The sequence below is a fragment of the Medicago truncatula genome, chromosome 6 (assembly GCF_003473485.1).
Source record: "Medicago truncatula cultivar Jemalong A17 chromosome 6, MtrunA17r5.0-ANR, whole genome shotgun sequence".
NCBI classification, from domain to species: Eukaryota; Viridiplantae; Streptophyta; class Magnoliopsida; order Fabales; family Fabaceae; genus Medicago; species Medicago truncatula.
In genome coordinates this window covers 10,242,993-10,265,755 of record NC_053047.1, presented here as the reverse complement: position 1 = coordinate 10,265,755, position 22,763 = coordinate 10,242,993, and the positions used below count along the sequence as shown (strand labels likewise).

Sequence of the window (22,763 nt, the reverse complement as noted above, 5' to 3'; positions counted from 1 at the left end):
CATAATAAGTGCTTGTGCTAAATCAAGAATCATAAAATCTTAATTAAGAGAATAGTATAGATTCACCTTGTGTGAGAAGAATGCAGCAAGAACTTTGAATTGTGAAATTAGGGTTTGATGAATCAGAAGAATGAACCAGCACGAACTTTGTACTTGTTACTACACGCGTGCACCACACAAGTGAATGAATTTACTATGTGTCTCTGGTTCTTAAGAGTGTGTTTGGATGGAGGAATATTTTGAGGTAATGTAATGTTTTGAGGGAATTCAATTATTGTGAGGTGGATTCAAACAATAGAATTCACCTCAAAGTAGTTGAATTCCCTCAAAACATTACATTCCCTCAAAACATTTCCCCTTCCAAACACACTATAAGATTCCTATAATATAATTTGACTATATGTATGTGAAACAAGTACTTCCTCGGTGGGTTTTATTTTTGGGGAATGTTAACGAGTGCTCCGGGCACTCTTTAATCACTTTAAATGGTAAATTTTTAAATGAAAAGTTGTGTACTGAATGTATTAGAAATTATAATAATTGACTTTTTAAAAGAAAAATACTAAATTTAAGATGTTTAAAGAGTGTTTCGGGGGCACTCGTTAACAAGATCCCCTAATATAGTATTGAAAAGTAAAGTGGATCAAAAAAAAATTGGAATAATATTTCTTTTTGTAAATGGCTCACTTATTATGGGACGGATGGAGTAGTTATAATAATGTATCAAAATTTTAAAATAGTTTTTGATTGTGCACTATATTAGTCAAAATGGTCTCTTCTGTTAAAATGTCTCGCTAATATTATCATATCAATCCCTTAATGTACTCAGTTATTATCATATCGATCATTATAAGTATTTACTGTCGTACAAAATCTCTATATAAAAAGTGTTAATGTGAGCATTGAGAGGATTATTTTGGTTACTGTTACACGTTCAGAGACTACAGCAGCTATTACCCTGATTTGACAAATATATGATCTCCTGTATTGACCTAACGGTGTGTTTGTTTCAAGTTTACCAAGTTTATTATTAGGAATAACATTCCTTGGATTATAAATATGTGAATTTTATTCAAAGGTATTTAGATAAAAAGATGATTGGGTAACATTATAATATTCTCATGAACCTTAAAAATAAAGATTATAATAGGTAGTTGAGGCAAAATCCCTAATTAATTTGTTATGGCAAACATCCCTGATTGATTTTAAAGATAACAAACTTTGATGATTAAAAGATTAATGGACTTTGATTAGTTTATTGGTATTTAATATGTGTTCTTGATTGATTAACTAAGACAGAAACATAGTATAAATCAAACCAAGAAGCAAGCAATCAAAGAACATTAAGACTTATGAACCAAGTTAAAGTTCATAAGGTTGAACAGAGTTCAAAAGGTTGGACATAGTTCAGAAGGTTCAAGATAGTTCAAAAGGTTGTTCTTATAGTTATCAATATCAAGCCCAGAAATATATGGACATTATAAAGAACATTCAAGGCTCACGTGACATAAATAAAAGTCCAAAAAATTATTATAACTTAGATCAATCAAGGGTTAAAGACATCTATTTTGATAAAAGTCAAAAGGCATATTCATTGTTCATTAAAGACTTATGAACAATTGAAGTACAAAACATTAGGAATATTCCTCTAAGAATATCATCCTAGATGTTATACACACTGCACTTCATTGATGTTTTACTGTTAAGATTTGATTACATCAAATAGAAATCTTACAAATCATCCTAAGTGAAATAGATGAACATTCTGAAGTTCAGAAGGTTCATTTTCAGCACATGCTCTATCTGACAGAACAGTACAATTGGTACAAAAGTAAGAGCAAAAGCAAAAAGCTAACTCAAGTCTCGTTCAATCAGAGTTAGACACGTATCGGAGCAGGTATAGTAAAAGACCAGTGAAATCCCCTAAAGCATGGGAATGAAGTGACAATCCCACTTTCCTCTCTCCTGCACAAGTTCCAAGACAGATCTGCAAATACATGAGTCCAAGAACATTCTGAAGTTCACACAAAGAACAAGGCCCATGAAGAAACCCAGAAATTCAGCTAACATTCATACATAATGAACCTTGAACATTCTAAAGTTATGAATGTTGATCAAGTTTTTTAAGCAAATGTTGCTAAGTACCAATACAAGTGGCACAAGACTATTGGACACATCCTAATAACTACATGAGGTCAATAAACTATAAAAGGGGCAGAAGACTCAGCATTGAAGCACGCAACTTACAAGCATACTTAAACAACTTATTAAAAGTGTTTAAAGCTTCATAGCAGCAAATCAACTCTAAAGATTCCTAAAATCTTAAAGAATGTGCAACAGTCTTCTCTTATCGTCATAAAGATAATATTCTCCTCTTCTTCTTCTTGCCCAAATTCAGTCAAAGTTCCAAATCATTTGCAAGAGAAAATCTCATCTAGCTTTAAGGGTATTAAAGTGTTAGTTGAATAGAAAAGTGTAAAGTCTTTTGTGACTTAGCAAAGAAAGTTGTGAGTATGCTGAGGCTTAGAGAATACAGGTTGTAATTGTTCCAAGGGAACAAAGTTGTAAGGTGCAGGAGTTGAGAATGTTGTCTCAAGCATCGTAGTGGAAAACTCTCACATTGTGAGGAGTGGACTAGCCCACGTTGGATGAACTCACAAAATTATTTATCTTGGATATTTTGTTTTACACTAATACTTCAGAACATTATGAAGTATGTTTTAACTTTGCTCTTCCAAGTTTCAACTTGAGAAGTATTTTTTAAGTACAAGATTAAAATTTAAAAAGGGTCATAATTCAAACTCCCTTTCTTGTGACTTCTATATCTACTTCAGAATTTATTCTCGTTTTCATGGGAACTTTATTCTAACATTTTTCTTTAAATTTATTTTCTATTCTCATGAACATTTTATATCCTGAAATAAAATTTAGTAAACTTATAACAAAAATAGGCATGTATAATTCGATCATTTTATTCTCAAGAGTCTACAAAGATAACTTGAAACAAACGCACTCTAAGAGTATTTTGATGAAATAGTAAGTGATATGCTTTAGGGGTTTATGGGTGTATTCAATTAGGATTTAAAAGACTTTTTCTAATAAAAAAAGTCACTCAATTAAAACCCTTACTTAATCTTAATAAGTTTTCGGGTATTTAATCAAGAAGTTTTGTGATTTTAAAAAAGTATTAACATATTCAAAAACATTTTTTTTAAGAAACTAAACGAAATATATTAAATAAATAAGCAGTCCCTAAAGCACAAGGCATGCCTAAGGGAGCTGGAAAGTGTTAATTACAATACTTACAGGTTATAAACAACCCAAAATTCAAAAACAGACATTACAAAACAGTCTGTAAACAATCTAAGGGGTTTTTCTTCCAATGGAGGTAGTCAAAGTCGAACATGATGTAATTCGCTTTCAACCACCAATACATTTGAAGTTTAACCCTCCCAAGAAGAGCATCAAGATGATCAATTTGATTTTGAAATATTCTCCTGTTACGATCTTTCCAAATAACAAATAATGTCGAAATCCATATAGCAGTAAAGCCCGTCCTAGAGTTCTTTGAGAAACCTCCAAGAGGACAAAATTGGTTAGCATGTGGGTGTAAATTACCATGTAAAACCGTGACGATACCAAACCAATGAGAGATCAAGAGCCAAAGCCGCCCGTAGTGGTCGCATTGAAAAAACAGATGGTCCCTTTCATCCTCCTTACCACGCAAAGCCGCACAATACACAAAAGTGGCCTCAAAGACATTCCTTTTGCGCAGATTATCCTTTGTAGCAAGTCTATTCGGAAAGAAATGTCATACAAAAACATTCTAATTTCAATAGATTGTTTAATAAATTGATTTTTTTTTAATTTTGTAGGATTTGTTACCTTAATTAATAAGCTCAGAAGTAGAATTAGATATGATATCACTATTTCAGAATCACAACATTGTCTCTTCATACACATTGATATTTTTTTCGCATTTCTTCTAGCTCGTTACATTTTTATTTTTTTTATTTATGTTTTATTTGTTTTGGCATTAGTCTTCATGATTGTCTGCTTAAAGTCGCAATGTTGATTGTAAAAACAAGTCAAAAAAAATGCAAATATTGACTTTAAATTAGAATCGAAAATGATGGTTTGAATAGGTACAAGATGGACAGTAAGATTTTCTAATATGAAAATGATGGTTTGAATAGGTACAAGATGGTTTGAATAGGTACAAGATGGGGATTTGGATTTTCTGCTATTACAGCCGGACGATGTAACAGATTAGGACCGTCCAATTTAAATTAACAGCTCAAATCATTCAATTGTGTTAAATTGATGTGTAATCTAAACCGTCAAATTTGATATCAACGGCTGTAATTTTATTAGTGCGTAAAACTATGTGCTTTTCACGGGACCAAATCTTGATGAAACTAATCCTATCAATTTGATTAAATTTAGTTAAGATTTAACAACATGATAAAGTTGGCCAAATTATGTTGTGTCATGTTGTTGTTCCATTGATGTCATCTACTACTAACTTGCAATCATGGTAACATATACTTCATCCGGTCACGTTTATAAGCAAACAAATTCATTCAATGCTTAATGTATTTGGTCAATATATAGATCAAATACATTATGTATTAATGAACCTAAAAAGTACATGTTTGCTTATAAATGTAACCGGATGGATTATATAATAGTCCAAAATTGATTTATTGGTTATTTTTTAAATGATTAGTTTATTTTAATAAAATACTAAGAATAGTAGCATATAAATAGGTTTTATATAAGATAAGATTAAGAAAGATATTTCCATCCTTCAAAAAAAAAAAGATATTTCCAATAACTAACATATTTATTTATTCTTATATACATGCCAATCTACATCCAAGCCAAACCAAAGGTGTGAGCTTTTACAATTAGCACATAATAAGTCAACAATAAAACAAAGACATAAATAAATACACATAGTTTCTCCCTCTCTCACAAGTATTATTTTAGTGCATCAATGCATCATAAGTAAAAAGAGCTTTAGAAACTCCCCAACCATAAGGTATTGTACACCGCTGCAAACATGGAAATTGCAAATATTAGTCAAAAAAATTTAAAAATATCATAGGAAAAATGTGTGGAGCATATTGTAGAAAAAAAAAATCAGGTTGCTCACACATTGATGATGGCATTAAATGGTTTCCATTCAAACGTGTGGGGGCATGTATTTGCTCCAAATGTAGACCATATACATTTCCTTTTTTATTTTATTATATTTAAGTCAAGTCATAAATTTAATTTATTTTTACATAATTAATAATAAAAGATCTTTTTCACCAAAAAAATATATCTTTTTCATCTAAAAAGTGTTTTTTTGACCTCAATAAATAATAAAAGTAGTGAAAGGTGGATCTATTCTAAAGACTAAATTAGATCCAAAGCAAAAAGCCAACATATTTGATATTTTATATAAAAAATAAAAAAAATAAGATACAATAAAGTGTAAGATTACATGCTAATTTTTTGAAGAAAGTGGAATAATATATCAATGTAATGGATCAAAACAATAAAATTTGATAATACTAACAAAAAAAAGTAAAATAAAAAACAAGATTACCTTAATTAACATAGAAAGAGAGAAACAACATTAGAAGAAGATCTAATCACTGTCACTGCTGCTGCTACTATCATGATCATGACCATGTTCCTTCTTCTTCTTATCCTTCTTTTTCTTATCTTTCTTCTCACCTTTGTGTTCATGACCTTCACCATCACCACCATGGATCTTGTCCTTGATCTTATCAACTATACCTTCTTTGTGTTCACCTTTGTGCTTATCATCATGACTCTTCTCACCTTTGTGCTTGTCATCATGGCTCTTTTCTCCTTTGTGTTCATCTTCTTTCTTGTGTCCTCCTCCTACATGAAGAGCCTCTCCAATCTTGTTGATGATTCCTGCCATTTTTTGTTTGTGACTTTGTTTTCAAAATGTTTGGTTTTGGTTTTGGTTTTGGTTTCACTAGGGAAGGGATTGAATTTATAGAGATAAATGAAAGTTAGGGGAATTAATGTGATTTAATAGATTATACGTTTTTGGCTAAGATTACGGATGTGACCATGTGCGGGTAATGTCCGTGTGTACGTGTACGCGGTATTATTTATTACTGGACGGTTGAAAAAACTATAGTTTTTGTTCTTATCTCATTTATTTATTCCTAACCTATAGTCAAATACATATCAAATCATCGTAGATTAAAACGACACTATTAAAAAATGTGATTAATTTTTTTCTTAGTACAAATCAAATCAAATCACCATATAATAACTTTTTTTAAGAAAAAGTTTGATTACCTTTTTTTTAATGTCAGTTTAAAGAAAACACACAATCTAAAGCGGAAGTCTTTTCAATGGATGAATGAGTGTGCAGACTTTATGGCTAAATTTGGAGCATCGAGCGATGTTGAATTGACTCTCCACTCTTCTCCTTCATAGGACATGCTGCCTCTTCTTAGGACGGATGAATTAGGAGTCCTCTTTATGAGGCGATAGCCTCTTTCCTTTTTTCTGTTTTTTTTTTTTTTTTTTTCTGTTTTGTTTTAGCCTTGTAACCAAAAAAAGAAGTCTTTTCAATGAATAGTGGCTCTAGTGTGACTACTTTCGCTTACATTTACATTAAGTGGTGGCGACACCATTTATTGTGCATGGGTGCTTTAATGTAACTTTTTTTTTCTCGTGAAGTTTATGTGTTGAGGTATCTCTATTTTGACATTGTAATATTTTTGGGTGATTCTCTTTTGCACATCTTGTACGAGATGGACCACTTATTCTTTTCTTGAACAAATTAAAATGGAATAAATTGCTCAAAAAGTAAGGTGATTCACTCCGCACAAGGTGTGCTAAAAGTGATGAAACACCCAATGTCAGTTACAAGCCACAAACACCTAATAAAGATGCCCCCTCTGAAGGGAAAAAAATAAAATAAAATTTTACATAACACCCCTACAAAGGAGTGGGTGTCTCCACCAATCATGAAGACCAAACGCGCACAATAGGAACAAAATTCGAAGAGAGCCATAAAAAGGAATTCATCTTCACCTTGTCAACAATAATGAGAGGATCAATAACCGCATTTTTAAAGACACGGTTGTTTTGCTCCTTCCAAATTGTCCAAATACAAGCAAGCCAAATAACCTTAAGATAAGAATGTGAATGTCGCGGTAAGTCCGCCAAGTGAGTAAACTGAAAGAAATGATCTGTTATCAAGCCGGGAGAAACAAAAGGAACACCAATCCACTTACAAACTGAATACCAGATACTCCCAACCAAGTCACAACCAACGAAAAGATGATTCGCCGTCTTAGAGCAACCACAACCAGCAGCACAAGATGAACCACTTATTTTTATATATCATATTCTTGTTAAAAAAAAAAAGGAAAATCATCATATAATAACTTTTTACTCCGTTCAAAACAACTTTTTATTAAAAAAAAAATCATACAATAACTTTAATATTTGTCAAAAAAAAGTTCAATGTATCTTTAAAAAAAAAAAAAAAAAAAGAAGTTCAATTTAGGATTGTTTTGAACATTTAGGCGTCTCGGAACGAGCTTATCTTTGATGGTGGCTTACTCTGAGAGGAGGCAGTGGTGGACAAAGTGAAACTCTTAGTTTGGAAGTGGTTTCGGGCTAAGTGCCCTGCTAGTTCATGTTCTCTCCATGAATGAGAGGTGCAGCCCGTCCTGTGTTTGACTCGTTAGGGTTATGTGGTGGTTTGGTTTGCTTGCAGGGTTGGGTGAGGTTGTATCTCCCCTTCCTTCCCCGGGAGGCCCTCTGGCTATTTCTGTTGTTTTTTGTTTTCTGCAGTTGTTTGCAGGGTTCGCTGCTGCTACTGGCTCTCGAATTCAGAGTTTTATTTTTGATTTTGGTGTTTTTGGCCTCTTTTAGAGTCCTGAGGGTGTGCCTCCACCCCCGCCTTTGGGGTTTTGTTCTTTGTGGTTTTCTTTTTTATATTTATATATATATATTTTTGTTATTCAAAAAATAAAAAAAGTATTTCCTCCGTCCCATAATAACTGAGTCATTTGCAAAAAAAAAAAAATTACAAAATCCATTTCACTTTTCAATACAATATTAATTACTTTTTTCCTTTATAACTGTAATTAATATTATTTTCATCATTTTCAATTCAATATATTCTACTCTACATTTATGATAGTGGAGAATGTACCAATACTTAACACGTGAACTTAAAACTATTTTTCTCTCTTCTTCATTTATATATTTTTCTTAATACGTGTGAAATGAATTTTTGGCTCATTTAATCCGAGACGGAGGGAGTATTGTTTTTTATAAAAATAAAAAAGAAAAGTTCGATATATTGTTAAAAGAAAATTTCGAATAATATTTTTACAATTTTTGATAAAATACAATTATTTTGTCTGTTATGAGAATCTAAATTATAACTTATAGAATTTAGTGTAGTAAAGTACTGTGGGCATCTTTTGGTTGGTGGTCGTGCAGGACAGCATCCAATGCTATTTAGATAATGATGCTGACCGACCAATCAATGCACGAATCTTTCCGACTTGGATTCGCTCATGTAATTGGGTCCTACAGTTATCCTTAAGGGTGTTTGCGGTGCGGTTCGATTCAATTATGAGGCAAAAAGTGGATCAATCCAAAAAATAATATACATGCGGTTCAGTTCGGTTCGGTTGGTATTAAAAAAATAAACCGATTCAATCCAATTTAACGTGGTTTAATTTGGATCGATTTTCAGTTATTCAAATTATAAATAAGTGATAGTAATGATTGTATTAAAAAATCATTTTGAGTCGTTTTTTCCTTGCTGCACTCATATAAAGTATACAAGACGATTTGTAGTAATTTCTTTTTCTTTCATATATTAGGTAGTAGCAAATTCTTTCATAATTCCATAAGTTGTAGAATATTATTTTCATATGCTTAATTGATTATTCGGTCTTTTAATTTAATTCTTTTTTTTAAAGTGGTTCCATAACTTTAAAACGTCTCAATTTAGTCCCTTAACTCCATGTTCGTCAATCAATTTAGTCTTCTCCGTTAATTTTTTTGCTAAAACTGTTAACCTTTGCCACATGTCACTTAGGATTGGTGATCAAGGGTTGAATTTGTAAAGCTCACACGAGTATACAATAGATTCACAGTATATGATAATTTATATTATCTTTTTTTATTTGTCTCGAATTTCCTAAAATTAAAAATCACCAATAATCTCCACCTTCTTCCCTCTTCATCTTTCGATTTGGTTTCAACAACATCAAGGAAATCCAATTTCAACAACAACAATTTGGTTTCTACTTTTTTTAGACACAATTTGGTTTCTACATGTTGCAACCAGTAATGATGTTGGTCCTCATGTAGCCATCAACAACAACAACTATTTCTTCATCACAAAAACAACAGCAGCAACCTTCTCTCCCATAACTCCCATCACATTTATCTTCAACAGCAGCAACCTTCTAGGTACACTTCTCTCTCCCATCACTTTAATGTCATTCATCTTTTAAACTTATCGCCACACTTCTCTCCCATCTTCAAACCCTGCTTTCACCCTTTCAAATAAACCTTAATTTCAAAATTTCCCTCAATCAATTTCAATTTCTTAATCAAATTTATCGCCTTTAACCACCTCAAATCCATTTTCCGTTGTCTCATTTCCCTCGCCGCCACATATTACCTCGGCGATCGCGTTCACCTTCATGTATGCATTAACCATTCCCCTTTTCTGACAATTACGATATCGATTTGAAATTAAGTGAATTGCGGAGAATTTTGGAGTTTGTTGATGGGTTTGAAAAGAAATATGGAGAAAAGGTGGTGCATTATAGAATTGGATATCCAGCATTCCCAATCTTTTCTCTCATCCCCTCCTAAACATACTTCTTAGTTTATGTTTCTCATCGGTCAAAATATCCCAACAATCTTTAGCAGCTGCAATCCTAGAAGGAATTGGGAATCTCGGCTGCACAACACTCATGAAATAGCGAAATTTCTCCCCCTCGACAAACTTAAAAGGTAACTCATCAACAATTATCATCCTAGCTAACGCTTTCCTACATTCGGCAACATCAAAATTGTCAGCGGCAAGAGTACTACTAGTCCCTTTCCCATCTTCTTTTTTCAATGGTTGAAGAGTACCAGCGTTCACATCATTTTCCCCCTTCATACTCGATGGCCGAAGAGGATGAAGAGATATGATGAAGAAAATGTTAGTTGACGTCTCTCTTGCTGGTGAGCGACGCATTGCAAATGGACAGAAGAGAGGTGCTGTTTGGATTTACACGTTTATGAGTGTTGGAAGTTTAAGTTTAATAACAAAGTTCATTGGTTGAGTAAAACAAGGAGTTAAACACGCTTGGAAGTTGTGTTGGTAGTTGGTGTTTGGTGAGTGATATGAGGAGTTTAAGTTAACAAAGGTAGTGCACTGGTCTAGAGTAGTAGAAGAGTCGAGTGATATTAATAAGTACGGTTTGGTCCGGTTTGTAAGTAAAAAACCAAAAACCGAACCGAACTGGTCAGTTTTTATTATATATGACCCAAACACATCCAAAAAGTATCGGTTTTTTGGATCGGTTCAGTTCTGAACACCCCTAGTTATCCTATCCATATGAGTTTGTTGGATTATAAGTTAAGGGCTATGTCCTTTCCAAAAAAAAAAATAAATTAATGGTTATGGTATCAATATTTGTTAAAGATTCAAAAGAGAAAATGATTTATAAGTTTTATGTAGTAAAAAATTTCTTTTTAAAGTTTCGTCGAATACACAATTTTTTTAAAAAAAAGTTTTTTCTTTAGACTTCTAAACAAACAGATTTGTTAGCATTTCCTTTAAGTTAATAATTGAGATTGTTTAAAATTAATTTATCGAGTCATGCGAGCATATTTCATGATTGGGACAATGTACTATGATATTTAGAAGTTGATGTTCGAATGTTAGATTTTCCACTTATTCGTCTTATAAGATGAATTTTAATCTCTATTTTACTTAACCAAAATAAATAATCTATCGAAAGTATCATCTAAATGATCTAATTTCTGATCAATGGATGAAAGAGCAATGTTATATATCAAGAAAAAATTATCAAGAAAAATTCAAGAATGATATGGCAGAATAATCACCCTTAGATTTTATTAAGAAATTGTCCTGAAATTAATGTTAGCCAATAAAATCTCAGCCTGGCCGGAAATCATGGGGTGATGGGTGTTATGTATTTTTTTTTATGAAAGGTTAATAAATGAGACTGAAATCTAAACATTAACCCAATGAACAACAAGTCTGACCTTATTTGGACTATAGTTTTATCACGATGCCTCACATGTCTTATTTATTTGTAACCGTTAGAATTGCAATTGCTTCATCATGAAATCGTTGGTTTTAGATTTCCAAACTATTATATTTGAATTTTCAAAGTCTATTTTGAAAAGGAATTTTCATCTACCAAAGTTGTCACTAGGTTGAGTCACGAATAGTCGCTCTCTTTAAGACATTTTGTGGCACTACCCAAAAAATTGTGCAAGGGGAACTATCAATCACGTCGTCTGTAGGATAAAATAAGTCTAACTACAATTGTGCGATTAACTACTGCACTGTAGAACACCATTCGAGAATTACACCTCCAATATGGCACTAAGACCACTATTTTAATAGCGAAACCAATCAATTATGGTACTATGACCACTCTACTATGATATTTTGACCACTCAAATATGATGTTACCATCATTCTAACATTTAACAACTCCAAATATCAATATGTAATTTCAACCACTTAAATATGATGGTATCACCAGTGTAACATATAACCTCTTCAAGGGAAGAAAATATCGAAATGGACTATACTTTTAAGATCATTCTTAATTCTGAAAGGACATTATTTAAGAAAAGGGACTATCATCTTAAAAATATTCTTTATTTTGAAATGACATAAATTATCGGGGGACTATGCTCTTAAAACCATTCTTGATTCTGAAGGAATATTATACCGAGAAAGGGCTATAGTCTCAAGATCACTCTTAATCCTAAAGAGATGTAAAAAGAAAATGAAGATAAGAAAGACTCATCAACAAAGTCAAAGAGGGAGAGAGAAGAAATTTTTTGAAGTTTTAGAATACTTTCGGTATATGGAATGAACTATTAGAGTTCTCTATTTATATAGAAAATTCACAACTAATATATGTGAAACTTTGGACACAAATAATTCACATATTACTTTGGGATGAAGTAATTCACTCATTAGATCCAATACAAAAATATCTCAAATTCAATATCTATATTAAGTACAAAAAAATATATTATATTATACCAAAATATAATTGAGTAAGGTTATTTCTCCTACAAGTAGTGACCAAGACAAAAAAAATACAACTTTATTTAATTTAATTGAGTTCATTTCATTTCTTCTTCACAAAAATTTAATTAAATTGATTTGATTTTGATACACCTTCCTTCCTTTGTGCGATGAAGGAATTCCAATCCGATTTATCTTCTGCGCTTCGTCTCAACATCGGTAACTAACTAACCAACGACGTCGTTTAATTCTTCTTCTTCAATTTCGTTGTTTATAATCTAATCAATTTCACATTTCATTTCTGAATTTCGCAGGAGGAAAGAAATTTTGGACAACGATCGATACAGTTACACAGCGTGAACCAGATTCAATGCTCGCTGCTATGTTCAGTGGTCGCCATACTCTCTCTCAAGATCCCAATAACGTACACGATCCCTAAACTTCTTACATTTTGTTTCCATTTCGTTGTTTTTTAAGACTCTGTTTGCTAAAAACAGCGGTCAGATGATAAGTTACTTTATAACTGATAATTGATAAATAGCTGATTGAATTTCTTGCAATGAAACCCGGATACGGACACGACATGCCGACAGTATAATTCAGTGTAATTATATGTGTCAGTGTCGATGTCGGACACCATATGCATCTGACACTAGAACATGCATAATCCTAGGAGTGTCTCTGCTTCATAGATTTGTAGTATTTGGTAAGAATTAGCTGTTGAACTAGCTTATAAATATGAAATCACATAAAAAGGATATGTTTATTTTTTTATTTTTTTTCAATTAAGATAGCAAAGGTAAAATTGAGATAAAATATGATAAGCTATAAGGTCTATGCTAGAAGCTACTTGAATGAACTTATTAGAAAACACTATGATTAGTAAAAATAAGCATAGGCTCGTGAGAAAATGACGGTTACCAGACAAGGTTTTTTTTGGTCATACGAGCTTACAAGACATAGGGTATGTTTGGCTAGTTTCATTTTTTAGCTTATGTCTTGTAAGTTCATTTGATTAAAAAAAATCCTTTTGCTAACCATCACTTTCTCATGAGCTTATAGCCTATTTTACCAGTTTATAGCGTTTTTTGATAAGTTAATTCAAGTAGGTTATAACTTATAGCTTATCATTATTTATCTCAATTTTACCCCTGCAATCTTAATTGAAATTTTTTAATATTAATTAAATATATTATTTTCATGTTACTTCATATTTATACACTACTTCAACCACTAATTTTACCAAACACTACAAATTAAATCAGCTAGCTTATGCGCTATAAGCTGTCAGCCGTAAACTGTCTTATCGTGCTTGGTAAACAAACCCTTGATGAAGGGCAAATTTTATAGTAATTATTGTTTCCCAAAAAGTTAGTTTCCCTTTTATGTATAAGCATAAAAGTAGAAAATTCAATTTTTTTTGGCGAGTGCCCAAAAGTACAACCGTAAACTGTAAATAACCAATGCGGGAATAATTTAAGCGTGGCATAGACGAGAATGTAGCATTGAATGCGTGGTATGACTAAACAAGATATGATTTGAAATGACAACATTAGAGGGTTAGCGTTGGGGTACCGCCTATCGTAGAAAAGAAGGTGGAAACTTGGTTTAGGTGGTTTAGGGATGTAGAGAGAAGTCATGTAGATTTTATAGTAAGAAGAGTAGATCAAACAGAGGGTAGTCAAATCATTAGAGGCAGAGGAAGATCTAGAAAAACTATTAAGAAAAATCTAGAGCATAACGTGCTGGATAGGGATATGGTTATGATAGACTTTCGGCTCAAGTTGTTAATGCCCAACTCATCTTAAAGGCCATACTTTGGGTTAATACTCGAGTTCGATCCCTGATTATGAAACAATTTGTGATCAGACTTTACTTACATCCTCGTCCAATACAAAATAGTTCATCTGTAGTTTGCTTTCGACAAAAAATACAAAGACCTATTTAATATCGGGGAAAATGAAAAATATCAATAGTTCTTAAAAATCTCACGCGGGTAAAAATTAGTTTTTTTTAGGACGATTTTAGGCATTTGAGAATGTTAGTTCTTGGAGACTAAATAGGTCTTGGTGTTTCTTGTCATGACCAATTTGGATATTTACTTATTATTGTGGTAATTTAATTAAAAGTATATGCTGAGATTGTGATATGAGTCCTCAAGGTGCTGTAATCATTATTAATATTATCTATAAAATTCTGTATAATTGTTCAATTGTAGATTTTGTTATATTTGTTGATTTGGGGACAGTGCTAATGTGTGTTTGCATTGCAGGGGTATGTTTTTGTCGATAGGGACGGTAAACACTTCAGACACATTCTCAATTGGTTAAGGGACGGCGTGGTGCCCACTCTCGAGGAAGCTGAATATACAGAGCTGTTAAGGGAAGCTGAGTACTATCAGCTACTTGTGAGCACAGCTTCTTTCTTTTATTTTTTGCTTTGTTTCTAGCGTGTAGCAATTCTTGCATGAGTATAGTGTAGCTTGAAATGATATGTAAATAACTTTGGCAAGGACTTTATTGTTTTATTAGTATGGTTTTAATGTAGCTTGTGCTTTAGTTTAGTTGTACTAGAATAGTAGAAAATGAAATCTGAACTTTTTTTTAAGTAAACAACCCGAAGTTTCTTCTTTTTTCCGAATTCATTTTTGATTGTGGGTTAGATAACAAATGCATTTGATAGGTTTTGAACAGGCATTCTCATCTCTCTTGCTTGACCCTTTTTTTCAAAATATAAAATTTGGGACTACATTTTGTAATTAGGGAAAAATACAATAACCTCCCCTGAGGTATGTTCTAATGTCAATGACACCCCCTCTATTTTACAAAAAACATTAACCTCCCCTAATATATAACTCCGTTTAAACACCTAGGGGGAAAAAGAAAAATAAACCTGTCTTATTCTTTTCAATCATTTGCTTATATGAGAAACAGTAACAACATACTTCCTTCCAATATTATGACCAAGTATACCAAATTCCCAAATTGTGTAATTTCTGCATAGTGTAAAATTCTACACCGAACTGAACTATACTTCAAATTGCAAATGTGAACCTGAATAGAGTACCAATCAGCATGAAGGGGTTGAGAAGCCTTTCCTTGATTAATGAGTTGGTGGTGACTGGTGAGACAGTGTGAGTAAATAAAAAAGCATCTCACCATCTCAGTTATTTCTTTCCTCTTGATGGCTTTCTGATTAATCCACTTTAAATTTGAATTTCATTTGAGAGTTTTTCTTTGGATTTTCTTTTAACCATAATTTCAAATCAAGGAATTTGAAAGAAAGACCCATGAATGAATATGAATATGGTTCTTTCTAGCACAATAAGGAAGAAGAACTAATGAAGAGTTGAACGAGAATGAATACCGTGCACTTAAATTTAGTGTACCTGGAAAATTACTTATGAACGGGTTCGGTTGTTCTTGGATTTATTTAAAATTATGAGTGAAATTAAATTCTGTAAAGAAAAAAATAGAAGGTGACGACAAAGTTGTTTTTAAACTCTGTAAACAGAATCTGTTAGTTACTAATTGGATCGTTAAATTGGAGGGTGGTGCATGTCAATTGTTTAAACATTTAAGGGAGGTGAATGTCTAGTTTAAAACTAGAGGGGGTCTAAGTGTCATTTAAAGAGACTTTAAGGGAGGTCTGTGTAATTTGGGACTACATTTTGTAATTCTTTTAAGTATTTTCCTACTAGTTTAGGACGTAGCAGCTTTTTTTCATTAATAGTCCAGAATGCAACTTGCACGAGGATCACGGTTCTTGTGAAGGTTGTATCATTAAGAGCAATCTGCAATGGATTTGTGAATGTTTGGATACTTACACTTGCTTGATATTATATCTTACTTAGCTCTTAATTCCATGATGTTATACTTTTAAGTTTCTTATATGGAAAAGAAACTGAAACTTCTGGCTGCATTGAATTCCTATAACCTATGATCACTTGCAAAATTTAGGGGCTTATAGATGGAATCCAAGATGTCCTTAATAAGAGGAAGGAAGAAGAGGAGCTCCGTACAGAATTGACACGTACTGATATCATCAAATGTATACAATCTGAGAGAGTCAGGTTTCGAGGGGTTAATCTTTCTGGCATCGACCTCTCTAAACTGGTAAATTCTTGGACCATTTATTATATAAAATGTATGTATCTGTGTATTTTCTTTTAGCCATTATATATATAGCCCCTCCAAACTTTGCTTTATCTAGTGTTCTGTAACTTCAGTTTTGTCAATACTTGGAAGATGAAAGGTTATATATGTGAACAAAGTTATTTAAATTAACTTGTGTTCATGTTTATCTTATCGTAAATCTTAAGTATTATACAATTGTGGCATTTGAAGAATGCACCAAAGGATGACATTAATGTGTTACCTTAGGCGGAGAAGCTTATTTCCTTAACCATTTTTTAGAAATTAACATAATGTTAGACAGAGATCTAAGTCATCATATTCAATAGAGTTTTTAAATGGTAAATTTATGCAGGGTAATACGCCCACTAACATCCACCCTTACATTAATCGCTTGAATTTTGGATTTTCAGGATTTATCATTTGTGGATTTCAGCTATGCTTGTCTTAAAAATGTGTTCTTTTCACGAGCAAATCTTCAATGTGCAAAGTTCCGGGTAAGTATGAATATAACCAGTCTTCATACTTAGGGATGTCAATTTAGCCAGTTCATTCAAGCGTATATATATAATACGAGGCAAGTTAGGTTTAAAATTAAGCTTGAGCTTAATTTAATTGAGACCGTTTGTGAGTTTAGACTTTCAATAGTTTTAACACAGCTTATAATCCAACTTCATTGTCCAGCCAAAGGATACCTGTCATTAACATAAATATATTGATGTAAATGATTGGTTTTTCTTTTTGTTGACAAATGTAGATGTTTGGCAGTGATGTAGTATTTAGCTATCACCACATATTTTCTTGATTACAATATTTTGGTGCTATTGATCACATCATCATATAGATTTTATTTTAATTTACAAGTTGACCTAAAACCTATGTGATTTTATAGGATGTTGATGCTGAGGGTGCCATATTTCATAATGCAACTTTGCGTGAGTAAGTCAATCAGAAAACTATGCTATTTAATTGCATACATGCTTGCAGGCCTCTTAATTATTTCATCTTTCCTAGGGAAGATGTGAATTTACTGGGGCAAATCTTCGTGGTGCTTTATTGGCTGGGACAAATCTTCAAAGTGCAAATCTACAAGGTCTGTTTTATATTATATGCTTTTTACCAATTCTGATGTTTGAAATCTATACAGTATTACCTCCACACGTTTCCTTGTCATTTCTGCTACTTTGCATTTAACCAAATAACAACCAAACCTTATCTCACTATGACATGGATCAATCTATTGGAGTATATAAAAATAGCAATTTTTTATTAAAAGATAAGGGAAATATCAGTAATAGCCAGTACTGTGGCATTGTAGTGTGCATTCATATTACTTGCTATTTACATGAACAAATAGGAAACAATCCAGTTTGAAAACCAAGTCCAACTTTCGAGGTTACCTTCCTATGGCATCCGGCATAATATTTTTAATTTGGTTTGCAATATCCAAGTAATTTTCTTGGTTTGACTTGAACATTACGTGGACAGTAAGCATTTGTTTGTAGTAGTATATTGAACAGTATTCCTGTAAATGTAGTTCATTTGTTTAAAACTGCTATTTTGCAGATGCTTGTTTAGTTGGTTGTAGCTTCTGTGGAGCAGACCTGCGATCTGCACATCTACAGGTTTGCCAAACTTGAATCTATATATGATTTATAATTTGAACTTATTTATATCTTTCATGCTGTTCTTTTTGTCTTCTAAAAGCTTTTTATTTCTGTGCCATTTTTTTTCTCTTATGTGTGAGATTCATCAGAATATTTTATTAACTTTGGTTAATTTAGTAATAAAGTATGTTCTCCTGTCTGTCATTTTATTTTGAAGTGGAACTTCTAAACTAACATCAATATTGTGTTTTCCTCTAACTCCTCTTAAGATTAAAAGCAATTACAAAATCCTTTTTCAACTAGGTATAGTCAATTGCATGAATCAAATGAAAATAAAATCACATCATAAATCAATCTATCGACAACATTTAGATCGGAATCATTCTAAATAATTCAGCCTTTAATTTTTCTTGGTCGCACAATAGCTCTTAATTGTTACTCCTTTATAAGACTTCTATAGGTTTTTGGCACTCACACAGTAGCTCTTAATTGTTACTCCTTATTAAGACTTCTATAGGTTTTTGGCACGTATAGAAACCATATAAGGCAATATTCTACCATCTTTTCCACAGTTGATGCCATCCCAATTTTCTTATTAATGTATTCATTCTTAAATGAGCCTATTTTGTCTTGTGTGTTTAGTCATCCCTAATCCTACTTGTGCTGCAATTGATAAATTAAAGTTGCCCTGTTCCGCTTTAAATTTGAGATATGATCCTCTTATCTCTTAACCTTTTGAGATCCACATTGTCATTCATCTGACACTTCTCTACAATTAATGGCAAATAAATCACTTAACTTTTGTTTTATTTTCTTTGTTTACCTTGCCCTACTCAATGTTGTACATATTTACCCTGGTATCTACAAGGCACGGCTATTCGTTTTTCAAAAACATTTTCTGGTATTGTGAAGTCATTTTGAGTTTTGACACCACATTAATTTTTTCCTTCTTAAGATGCTAGTTACCTCTTCTTAATTTACAGCTTCCATCAATCTTTTTTAGTTCTGTGAATTTTTGTCGGCACTAAGCCACTAACATCAAAATAATTAGGTATCTTGGGGGAATTGTAAGTTGTAACAGAATCTAAATTTTACTATAATTTCATTAGTTTGAAATGAATTTTTGTCCTAATGAAGGTGGTCAATTAGGTATTTGATATGATTAGATCAATATACGAGATGTCTATCACTTCATTTTATGACAAGGCGCATTATATTTGTACAAATTATAGATTAGAATATCATTTCAAATATGCTCAAAGCCAAAAGCTATAACTGACTATCCATGCCTACATAGACTATTGTCGTAATGCTTAGACAACACTCTGAGTCAATGAAAGTAGTTTATAAATCAACTAAATGGTGGATTGACCATCTTGATTTGGTGAAATCTTTATTCACATATCATTTTAATTATTAAATGTAAGTGTCAAGTGAAAGTATATTTAAATAATATCTTTCCAGAGGATGATTTTTATTTCAAGTGATGGGTTTTAGCTTGATACAAGCAGCCCTAGTGTTGTGTGTTGATTAAAGGTCTGACAGGATTAATTACCTGGTACTTCTTAACTACACAGAATGCGGATCTTACTAATGCCAATCTGGAGGGAGCTAATCTGGAAGGAGCTAATTTAAAGGTAAGATATCAAGAACCTATATTGGTGAAAGTAATAGGATTGCAGATTTTCTGTGCAAAAAAGGAAAAAGAAAAAAAGTGTTGATGATTTCTGCACTACTCACCTAAAAGATTATCATTTATCACCATGTATTGTTAAGGGTATTTATGCCGTTTTTTTGCTTTTAGTATACACTTTGTACTCTTCCCTATGCCAGCACACCTTATGCTGTAGTTGCTGTCTACCTGTGCAAAATATTGGATAACATAAATTTATGTAATTGAAATTTTGAGACTGATATTTGTAGCAACTAGCAAGCTTTGGTTATTTATAACATTCAGGTGCCATATATGTATTATCGCTGAACATATAAACATGCTCATGCATGTTAAAGTAAATTATCAACCTTGGCACAACAATGAAATTACTGCCTTGCAACATGGGGTCACAGTTTATTATCATAGAAACAGTGTCTTTGCTCATGGTGTAATGATAGGAGTCTTGTTCATTGCACTACCCTTTCTAAACACCAACCCCTTGAGGTTTGACAAAATTGCAGAAAGATGTCCCTTTTTGTTTGAAATTCGTTTACCACTTGTAAAATGAAACAATAAGGATGATATGGTTATATTAGGGAGGTCTTTGTAGTTTTGCATATGTGAATCAGGAATTTTTGTTTCATTTTAAAATAAAAGCTCCTGTAATTTCGCTAAACGTAATGTTAAACCCATATAATTATTGTTATTTATAAGTTAAGTTTCTTCATTGAAATCATTTCAATGGCTTTGTGAAATGTTATTTTTCTATTTTGGCTTAGTTGATTGAAATCAATTCCCTATATCTCAGGGTGCAAAGCTGAACAGTGCCAAGTTGAAGAATGCTAACCTTCAACGAGCTTATCTGCGTCACGTCAATCTTCGAGATACAGTATGTAAACGAGCTGAATTTGTGTAGTGCTTTTAATATGTCTTTGATATTTCCTTCAAAAACAGGGAAATCCTTCTGTATTGGCATAGAACTAATTGATTAAATCACATAGAATGGAGAATTCTATATACCAGCCGAAACAGCAGTTTTTGGCTATGGAATGAATAGTTAATAGTTATTAAATACAGTGTTGTCAAATAGCGGCTATAAAATAGCAGAATTTGAACAAATCAGTATTGTTCCGCGATACGCCATTTAGTACAAAGTGTTATTATATAGTAGCTATAGTGAGACACTAACTGCAATTTTCCGCAATTGTTGTCAACACTGGTTAAAAAGTACCTACCTTGTAGGATCACATTGAAAATTTTCAACTTCTCTTTAATTTGATGCTCCTTTTGCTTATTTATGTTATAAATCTAGGGTTTTTGGCAAAATCATGTGTATTTTCTGGTTTCTCTTGTCCTCCTCTTGTATGTTTTCAGATGGCTAGCATAAATTAAGCCAACACAATGAAATAGTATGTGGGAAAAAGATGGAAAGTTTATTTTTATGTTCAAAATATACGATAATTAACATTTTTTCATTCCTTTTTTTATCAATCAGGACTTGGAAGGAGCAAAGCTTGATGGTGCCAATTTGCTCGGAGCAATCAGATAATATTTGGACTGAAGAGTTAAGATAATAAATAATATTGACAAGTGGGGATGTGGTTAAAGAATGTCAAGATGAGTTAACTTGAGAAGTTGAATCGTGTTTCAACGATACTTAACATTGCTGCTTATGAAGTGGTGCAACCGGGTGTTGATTGATGTTATGGTAATGCCTGTTGACGATTTTCTATAACATGTTGTCTTTGTAAGGAGGAAGCCATTTAGGCTTTTCTTGTTCATTGGTTTGTTGATTTGTATGTATCTGGTGAAAGAAAATCGCAATATTACTATTTATTTTAATTTGTGAACCATCTTGTGTATAGTACTGTTTCTGATGACAATTATGCATGATTTGTGTTAAAAACCTCTTAATTGTGATGTGAATATTTTTCCTTTCATATTTTTTTATCAACAATCTTTCTTTAATGTCTGCACTAGACTTGACAAACTCTTGAATGCAACTCTACTGCTTTGTTTGGATCAGAATTGAAAGTGGAAGGAATGAAAGTGAGTAGAAAATAGAATGATTTTTTAGTTGTTTGGTAGAAGTGAAAATAGAAGGGAAGTGAAAGAATACTTATTTTCATAAAACTTTCTTATTTATATTATTCTTTTTGTTGAAATCTTCTCAGTTTTATTGAATTGCAACTCTTGATTTGTGTATTCTAGGAATATATCCGTCCATATATGGATGAATTTAGATGCCCATTTTCGATAATCAAAAAGAGTAGTTACAAGAGGTTTTTTCAATATGCAGAGAGATTATTTTCTTGGTCAATGTTGTCTAAAGTAAAAATCTTATCTTTTTTTGGGACATGGACAATTGTGTGGACTGATGGAATTACCATGTGGTGTATTTAGGTAATGACACAAATATCAAAATTCAATGGGAAGAATTTCAATCTTAAATTTTATATCATTGACTAATCAAGAGTTTGTAAGAATTCCTACAAATTAAAATCATACCAAAACTTTTAGCAGATTTCATAATGATAGTATCAAACTTCCACCACCAATTCCTTTGCTTTAGCCTTAATTATCTTCATTATTGCCAAAAACAAATTGCAAAGACTGTAAATTGCTATTTTTTTCGAAAAGGCCAGGTTTAGAGCAACACAAAATAACTTGGATGGACTCTCCAAAATAGGTGAAGCTTGTGTTCAAAGGTGGTAAAACTAACATGTGATACGGATATTAAGATTGCTATTTAGGTGCCTAGTAATTGTTCACAAACAGCTCAAACTTCCTAAAATACTGCCATCGGAGTTAAAAAACCATTCCGCGGTGAACTTTAATTAAAATCGATCACAAATATGTTCTACATCGGATACAAGTTTAACCGATCTAAAATGTCACAATTCGCTAATTGGAACAACTTGTTACATCTATAACTCATTTAACTGTTCTAAAAAGTCATACTTTTGAACAACAAGAGTATTGCCTAGACATGGATACTTTTTAGACCGGTTACTTAATTAACTGATCTAAGATCAACTATATAAAAGAGATTTTTTGTT

The 22,763-nt window shown here is 32.2% G+C and overlaps 2 protein-coding genes across 2 annotated transcripts; one reads left to right on the top strand and one right to left on the bottom strand.

The window, feature by feature from the left end:
* Nucleotides 1–4,809: 4,809 nt before the first annotated feature.
* Nucleotides 4,810–6,541, bottom strand: LOC25495841 (dehydrin HIRD11). The gene is made up of 2 exons (XM_013596093.3): nt 5,600–6,541; nt 4,810–5,057 (listed from the first exon to the last, which is right to left on the bottom strand). Exon 1 carries the CDS (start codon nt 5,942–5,944, stop codon nt 5,642–5,644), a length of 303 nt encoding a protein of 100 aa, XP_013451547.1. The 5' UTR covers nt 5,945–6,541; the 3' UTR covers nt 4,810–5,057; nt 5,600–5,641.
* A 5,826-nt stretch (nt 6,542–12,367) lies between these two features.
* LOC25495839 (FH protein interacting protein FIP2) lies at nt 12,368–21,644 on the top strand. Its single transcript, XM_013596091.3, has 11 exons — nt 12,368–12,529; nt 12,625–12,734; nt 14,583–14,717; nt 16,270–16,425; nt 16,857–16,940; nt 17,336–17,382; nt 17,463–17,536; nt 18,010–18,068; nt 19,628–19,687; nt 20,513–20,593; nt 21,200–21,644. Exons 1-11 carry the CDS (start codon nt 12,481–12,483, stop codon nt 21,251–21,253), a joined length of 909 nt encoding a protein of 302 aa, XP_013451545.1. The 5' UTR covers nt 12,368–12,480; the 3' UTR covers nt 21,254–21,644.
* The last annotated feature ends 1,119 nt before the right edge of the window (nt 21,645–22,763 follow it).

Coding starts and splice junctions, on each gene's coding strand:
- LOC25495839 (XM_013596091.3), top strand. CDS start 12,481: ATGAAGGAATTCCAATCCGATTTATCTTCTGCGCTTCGTCTCAACATC. Junction 18,069..19,627: donor TGCGATCTGCACATCTACAG/GTTTGCCAAACT, acceptor TTAACTACACAG/AATGCGGATCTTACTAATGC. Junction 19,688..20,512: donor TGGAAGGAGCTAATTTAAAG/GTAAGATATCAA, acceptor CCTATATCTCAG/GGTGCAAAGCTGAACAGTGC.
- LOC25495841 (XM_013596093.3), bottom strand. CDS start 5,944: ATGGCAGGAATCATCAACAAGATTGGAGAGGCTCTTCATGTAGGAGGA.